The 7456-nt window shown below is 37.7% G+C and overlaps 1 protein-coding gene across 1 annotated transcript; it reads right to left on the reverse strand.

Annotated features, from left to right (window-relative positions):
- Positions 1-766: 766 nt before the first annotated feature.
- LOC139706998 (tripartite motif-containing protein 43B-like) lies at positions 767-7109 on the reverse strand. The gene is made up of 6 exons (XM_071616985.1): positions 6699-7109; positions 5827-5934; positions 3689-3901; positions 3060-3082; positions 2203-2300; positions 767-1278 (listed from the first exon to the last, which is right to left on the reverse strand). The coding sequence occupies exons 1-6, from the start codon at positions 7107-7109 to the stop codon at positions 767-769; spliced, it is 1365 nt and encodes a 454-aa protein (XP_071473086.1).
- Between the last annotated feature and the right edge of the window lie 347 nt (positions 7110-7456).

Genomic DNA, 7456 nt, shown 5'->3' on the forward strand with positions numbered 1-7456 from the left:
AGGGGGAGATGCTAAGAGCCAAGTATATGATGCATGGTATTTTTGGTCGAAAGGTGACGCCAGCTAGCCATTGAGATGATATGATTATGTTAAGATTTGCATTCATATGGATATTGGACTCCTGCTGTTCACCTAGGCCGGCTACGGGACTCCTGGAGAGTTCCCATTGGTTGGGGAAGTACAGTAGGAGGGAGTTCCGGGGGAGGAGCTCTCTCGGCGGGTCGGGAGGAGGCCGCGTGGGTGGAAAAAATCTTCCCGGGCGGTACCGGACATTGGCGGCAGTTTCAAAAAATAAACTTTGTTCCTGCTTGAGTGGCTCGTGATTTTGTGCCCAGCCAGACTGCGGCAGGAGATTTCCCTGTAAAATAGATTTTTTTTTCTCTCACTTAAGGATGAATTGATGTGCAGTGTTTACTACATGAGGGATAAGATCTTAGACTGACATTTGCATTGTGAAAAAACATGATGGTTCACAATGTGTAAACTTCATTCCTTTTATTAGATCCTTAAACTAGAAATACACATCTCTGTATATTTAGAACACCAGTAAGCTCACAAACCAGGTTAGCGAGCACAGATTATACTTTAGATAATGGGCCAAAAGAGATGCTCTGAATTTAAAATAGTCCAAAATTTGCATTTCACATTATCTTCATATTTAATGATAAAATGAGGTTACAATAAAGTAGAAAAACAGTAAAAGAGTGTACAGTATTATTTATTTTCTTCAACTGAGGACTTGCTTAGGCATGGAGTTCCCAGACAATCAAGCTCCTGACTTATCCCTGATCATGTGGCCAGTTAAAGAGAAAGGCCTGACAGGGAAATTCAAGGAACCAGCAGGGTATGTCCATATAAGGGAACTCATGGCAACATTCAAAAAACTCACACTTTTGCTCTTAAAATCAAGGAACACACCAATCCGGCCCAGAGGCTTCTCTATATATTGGCAAGTCACCGGGGGAGAGGTCAAAATTCTATAATGATCACCTTCTTTCATGCACAGGAGGAGGAATATTTCCTTAGTGGCAAGCATACTGCCAATATTTTTCCAGGACAATTTACAGACTCCCACCGCCCAGTCCCAAGAGTTATCCACATCCAGCTCCCAGTAGTGTTGCCCAGAGATGAAGATATGTGCTCCCCATGCAGCAAAATAGTTGGATCTGTCAGAATTCAGAGATGCATCTTGATGGTCTTGTCTAAGTACAAATGTTCTCACATCCTCAAAAAGCCTGATATTATGATTGCTTATTTCATTACTGAGGGAAATTTCCACTGTGAAAAGAAAAGAATACTCCAGTCAAAATTTATTGTAAAAAATCAGGGGAAAAGACTGATCAATGAGTATAAAATTATAATTAGCTAATAGTAACTTCTTGTGTGGTATTATGCAGTAGTATGATTTTAGAAAACCATAATGTTCTGTACATTTAAAAAAGCTATAAGAAAGTAGTTTGCATGTTTTTACCAAAAACAAAAATGATAAATGTTTAAGGAGATAGATGTTTAACTCGAGTTAAATATTATACAATATATTGCATATATATATATGCATTGAAATATCACACAGAAGTCCATAGATATCTCTAATTTCTACTTTTGTGTATCAGTTAAAAACAAATTTAAGTTTAAAAAGTAAAACTAAATTATCTCTGATAAGACAGTATAGCATTTCATTGAGAAGTAGGCCAAGACTACAAAGGCTGTTCTAGCTAGAAAAATAACAGATTCAAATTCAAAATACAAAAATATATGTATAATAATAAAATTTGTGAAAAATCCATGAATTATAAAGAGGAGGGAGGCTTTTTTTTGGTTGTTTTTTGGGTACTGGAGATAGAATCTTAGGGCCTCACCAAGTAGCTTTGAACTTGCAATCCTCCTGCCTCAGACTCCGAAGCTCCTGGAATTGCAGTCATGTGCCACTGCACAAAGTGCATTTTTTTTTTACAAGTAATTCATTAGAAATGCGAATGGATTTATTAATCCACTAACTTTCTCTTACTTTTGTCTATATTATGGCAGCACGGTTATTTATAAATACCTATTCTATCATCATCTATCATTTAAATACCTGTCCTGGACAGATGCCTTTTCTCTCTTAAATGAAAGATCAATAAAGGGGGAAACAATCTCAATAGATAACTATTCCTGAACTTCACTCTCCATAGTCAGTCCAACCAGTGGGCTGACACTCACCACGACAGAGGTTGAGCCTGTCTATCAGTCCTGTGATGGGTTTTATGCTGAGCACTGGTCTCACAGGATGGGGCATATGCTGTTGCACTGTCTCACTCCTAGAAGAAGGAGAATGTAGTTAGTCATTTGAGTGCTAAAGAATTCACCACAGTGCTTGAGGAAAGACATACGCATGCAACTGAAAATGCTCCCCCCTTGTGAATTACTCCCATAAATATCTTCTACAACTGTACCATTTTTAGGGTATTATTCCTTCTTTTCTCTTTGCTTTCATGCACCCAAAGGTACTTGCCTCACTCATCTACTACCTGGAAAAAAATAGTCTATGTAGCTAAAGATTTTTATGGCTTTGAATCCTAAAATTGCAAGTAGCTGCCTTCTAGCAAATTCTGCAGGGCAGAAATTATGTGCAGTAAAACACATACACACATACTTGTATTCAAAAGTTTTTGAGAACACTAGATAATGTGCTATATACTAAAATTATGCATATACATTTATAATGCAATATAATACATATATTTGATATAATTTTCAAATGTTCTTTAATTATGGAACCAGTGATACCACTTTGACAGGTATGGATGAAAAATCATTTTTCCTCAATATTCTAACTTCTGATGAATTCTTATCCTCTCTTCTGCCAGTCGATGTTTATTTTCCACATGGGTCTGTGGCAGAATATCCATTTCTTAATTGAGGGTCATTTTCAGTATTTACAGATAATTCTTAGTCTTTGCTTATGTGTCATAATTAATCCTCATCTAATATATAATGGCTTTATTTTGTTAGAAAAAAAGTTTTATATCTTTCACAGCCCTCCTATCATTTCAGTTCACATTGAAAGCCAAATTTACCTTATCAATAGGTCTCCCAAATCCTGTAAGGAGAAAAAAAAAAAGATAAGAATCCTTCCAAAATACCAATCACAACCATGCTCAAGTCACTTAAATTGGATTTTCTTTTCCTTTCTAAAGTATAATCCCAGTACAACACATAGATATCGTCTAAATTTGATGCATTTGGAACCCTAGGAGTGAGTAAAAGACATGGTAACCACAGTAAGTGGGCACTGCTGTGACCATCAGCTCTCTGTCAATAGGTCTTTCCAAGGACTTTTTCCTAACAGCTGAGGTATTCCAAAATGGAGCCGACTTAAATTCAGGATATGCAAAGACAATGAATGGCCAAGGAAATGTTACCTTTCTCCAAATATTGCTCATTTGAGACAAAAATAAAATGTCCACAATAATATTGTTATTAGAAATAAGATAAATCAGAATTTTAGAAGAGATTATTCTCTGGGGATGCTACTCTTACAATTCTGTACAACTTGTTCATAGTTAGGAATTAGTTTGTTAAGCCCATTTGTGGAATGGCCTCCATCAGAAGTATGGAAGGTGGCAAAATATATTTTTAGTACTGAAGAGACAATGAAGACTAAAGATGTGTAGAAGATGGAGTTTAAAACCAACAAAGTCTTTACCTGTAGCAGCTTTTCCCCTGATTTATGGCACATTCTCATCAGCTCCTCATACATTCCTTTTAGGTGTTTCTCAGTTTGAACCATTTTAGCTTCACTTCTCTTGAGTTGCTCTACAATATTTTCATCTTCCTTTTGTAGTCTCTCCAAATGCTTTTGTTCCTCCATGCAGAGGACCGGGTACAGCTTCCTGTACTCGGTCTTGATCATGTTTTCCTGATGACGTACATAACTCTGCAGGGATGTGAATTTCCTGGGTCACACACTCAGGACAACTGTAACCTCCTTCCTTCCTTAACCCTCACCTGTTTCTCTCTGGCTCATTCCTCTACCAATCAGCTATATATATCCTCAATTCAGGTCCTCCCAATTCTCAGAATCCACGATTTTTTTATTTATTTTCCTCTATTAATAAATAAGAGCAATCTACTTTTCCTCAAAATGTGTCCATCCAGAAATTTTTTAAAAGTGCTTATCTTATTTATACACAATGGAGTATTACTCTGCATTAAAAAATGACAAAATCATAGAATTTACAGGGAAATGGATGGCATTAGAGCAGATTATGCTAAGTGAAGCTAGCCAATCCCTAAAAAACAAATGCCAAATGTCTTCTTTGATATAAGGAGAGTAACTAAGAACAGAGTAGGGATGAAGAGCAGGAGAAGAAGATTAACATTTAACAGGGATGAGAGGTGGGAGGGAAAGGGAGAGAGAAGGGAAATTGCATGGTAATGGAAGGAGACCCTCAGGGTTATACAGTGGAGGAGGTAGAGAGAGAGGAGGGGAGGGGAGGGGAGAGGTGGGGAGGGGGGAGGGTGGAGGACGGGAAAGGCAGCGGAGCACAACAGACACTAGTATGGCAATTTGTAAATCAATGGATGTGTAACTGATGTGATTCTGCAATCTGGGTATGGGGTGAAGGTGGGAGTTCATAACCCACTTGAATCAAAGTGTGGAATATGATATGTCAAGAAATTTGTAATGTTTTGAACAACCCACAATAAAAAATTTAAAAAAATAAAATAAAACTTTTGCCTATGTTAAAAAAATAAATAAATAAATAAAAGTGCTTATCTTTAGCAAGTTTCTGAGATACCTGGAAAATTCTCTTTAATAGGTAATTCCTTTATATACCCTTCAAATCTGAAAGACTACTTTTAAATCATTGACGTTGTTATCATTACGTGAGATTTTTATTTAATGTTAGTTTCTAATCTCAAATCTCTCCACGTCTATAACCTGACCATGTAGAACTTTCAGAAATATTGCATATTACATTCAGGATTAGAAGCTACACAATAAGGTCTTCCTAAAGCATCTAAGCCTAAGGTTTCAAAAGCATTAGTACCCTCCTGAACTTTACCTTCTTACCTGAGGTTGCAGGCTCTTACCTGCGGTTGCCCTGTTACATTAAGAACATTAATCCTCATTTCATTGCCTATCTCCTCTCAGTATCCACTCCCACTTACCAGGCCTTTGTGTTGTGTCTCCCCATTCCCCAGCTTTTTAATATGTTCTATTTTCTCCTTGAACCCATACTGTTTGGCTCCTGTGCAATCTTTTCAGCAGCACAGGTGCACTTCCCATTTTGCTGTTCACACCTCCTTTCTATCTCCAAGAGCTCATTGTCCTGATCAGCAAGAAATACATTGAATGCACAATTATATGCTCTTGAATTTCTACAATTCGTCTCCTACCTCAGCTTCTGCCTTAAATAACTATGACAGGTCTTCAATACTGATTCAACTGTCAAAACTCAGATTGATCTTAGATTTAAGAAATTTTGTCTGAGCTCCTTAATGGTTACTGAATGTCTTCAAATCCCTGTATGTTCCTTCATATTACCATTTGCTGAGCTTGTTTTGATGTCACTTTTTGTGGCTGTTAATACAGGGTCTAGAAATAGTAAGTGTGAACTCACATTGAAAGGCAAAATTATTTCTCCTGTTGTTGTACAGAGGACCCTTAGGTCACATGATGACTTTAGTTCATTTTGCCTTACATAGAGATAGAACCCAAGACCCAGTAAATGTTAGGCAAGCATTCTGCCACTGAGCTACAGCCCCAGCCCTCTGCACATGTTCTTAAAGGGGAAATTTGTAGCACAACTGTCTCAAGCTGTTTCCTAAGGCAATAACTCTGATACTTACATCCCATGTTAGAATTTTTCTTTTCTCCTCATTCAGATTTCTCTTATTTTCTTGGATTTTTCCCCATAATGATCTCATTTGCTTCAATAGCTTCTCCTGTAAGGGAAATATCGATGTAAAGCAGATATACACATTTCAGACCCTAACAGATGGAGGGAGTTAAGGGATGTAAAATAAAAGTACTTTAATGAGAATAAAATTCACCTGTGTGCCTGTTTCACCTCCTAAGTTTCTATTATGTAACAGACTAAGAAATTTTATGAAGTTGGCTACCTTTCAGATAGGCATTTTGTCTCATCATTTGTATCTTCTAATGCTTCTCTCCTGTTGATCTCCTTCATATTTGTCTAGTATTACTAAATGTGTTTCCAATATAAAGGTTTTGTTCAGCTGGTCAAGGTGTTGCATGTCTGTAAATGCCAGGGACTTGGAAGGCTAAGTCCAGAGGATCAGAGGTTTGAGGCAAGCCTCAGCAATTTAGTAAGGCCCTAAACAACTTAGTGAGGGTTTATCCCAAAAATAACAAATAAAAATGGCTAGGGATATGACTCAGTAGTAAAGCAACCTTGTGTTAAAGTCCCAGTATCAAAAAAAAAAAAAAAAATCATCTTTTATATACTCTTGGTCACCAGTGACCTTTTGAAAATGGGGACTTTAAGATGTCTTAGACTAATTCTGCTAAATTTACACTGAAATGATATTTGTTGACTTTATTGGCCTCCCATTGAATGCTAGCCTCACAAAGACAGGTATATTTACATATTCTATTGATATCTCTATCTTTTTGTCTTATATGGTATCTGCTTCCTATTAGGCCCTTGGTAAAGACTGGATTAATCATCATGAGGACCATCACTTACCCGGTACTCCTCAGCAGCCTCCTCAGTGGGACAGTGTCTGTGACCCCTATGCTCCTGAGAGTTGGAACAAAGCAAACAGAGCAGGTTCTTGTCTTCTTCACAGAAGATCTTCTTTGTCTCCTGATGGGTCACACATATGTGTTCCTTGGAGCTCAGGATTTGCCTTAGACTGGCTTGTCTGGCAAGTAAAGACATCCTCTTCACACAAATATCTGGTTTGAAGTCTCTCTGCTGTAATGGCCTCTGGCACACATGGCAACAGGCAGGAATTTGGGCTTCTTCCCAGGAAAGGCAGAGACAGGGCCAACAAAAGCTGTGCCCACAGCCTATGGTGACTGGGTCCATAAGGTAGTTCATGCAGAGAGAGCAGGTGAGTTCTTTTTGGAAGGGTCGTGGGATTTCTGATTCCATTTTTCTGAGGGAAGAAAACTAGGAGAATTTTTTCATCTATTCTTGAAGAGAGAAAGGCCTGAACAAAATTGTGCTCAAGTTCTCATTCAGTAACACACATCTACTTGGATCAGAATACATAATTAGAATAGATTACCTATTGTATTATGCCAAGCCCTATTCTCCCCCCATAAATGTACCCTATTTCTTGAGGTACAATTTCTCCCTAATTGTTTGACTTTTAGGAATTTGATTCAATATATAACTCCAGGGCATAAGTCTGAAGTGAAATGAAATAATCCTAATGTTCATTTCTAGTCCTTGGTTAAGTAAAGGGCATGTGCCTGAGCTTTAACCTTGTTATTGTC

The sequence above is a fragment of the Marmota flaviventris genome, chromosome 9 (genome assembly GCF_047511675.1).
Source record: "Marmota flaviventris isolate mMarFla1 chromosome 9, mMarFla1.hap1, whole genome shotgun sequence".
Classification (NCBI taxonomy): Eukaryota; Metazoa; Chordata; class Mammalia; order Rodentia; family Sciuridae; genus Marmota; species Marmota flaviventris.

Coding starts and splice junctions, on each gene's coding strand:
- LOC139706998 (XM_071616985.1), bottom strand. CDS start 7,109: ATGGAATCAGAAATCCCACGACCCTTCCAAAAAGAACTCACCTGCTCT. Junction 5,935..6,698: donor AGGCTGCTGAGGAGTACCGG/GTAAGTGATGGT, acceptor TTTCCCTTACAG/GAGAAGCTATTGAAGCAAAT. Junction 2,301..3,059: donor TTGGGAGACCTATTGATAAG/GTAAATTTGGCT, acceptor TCCTTCTTCTAG/GAGTGAGACAGTGCAACAGC.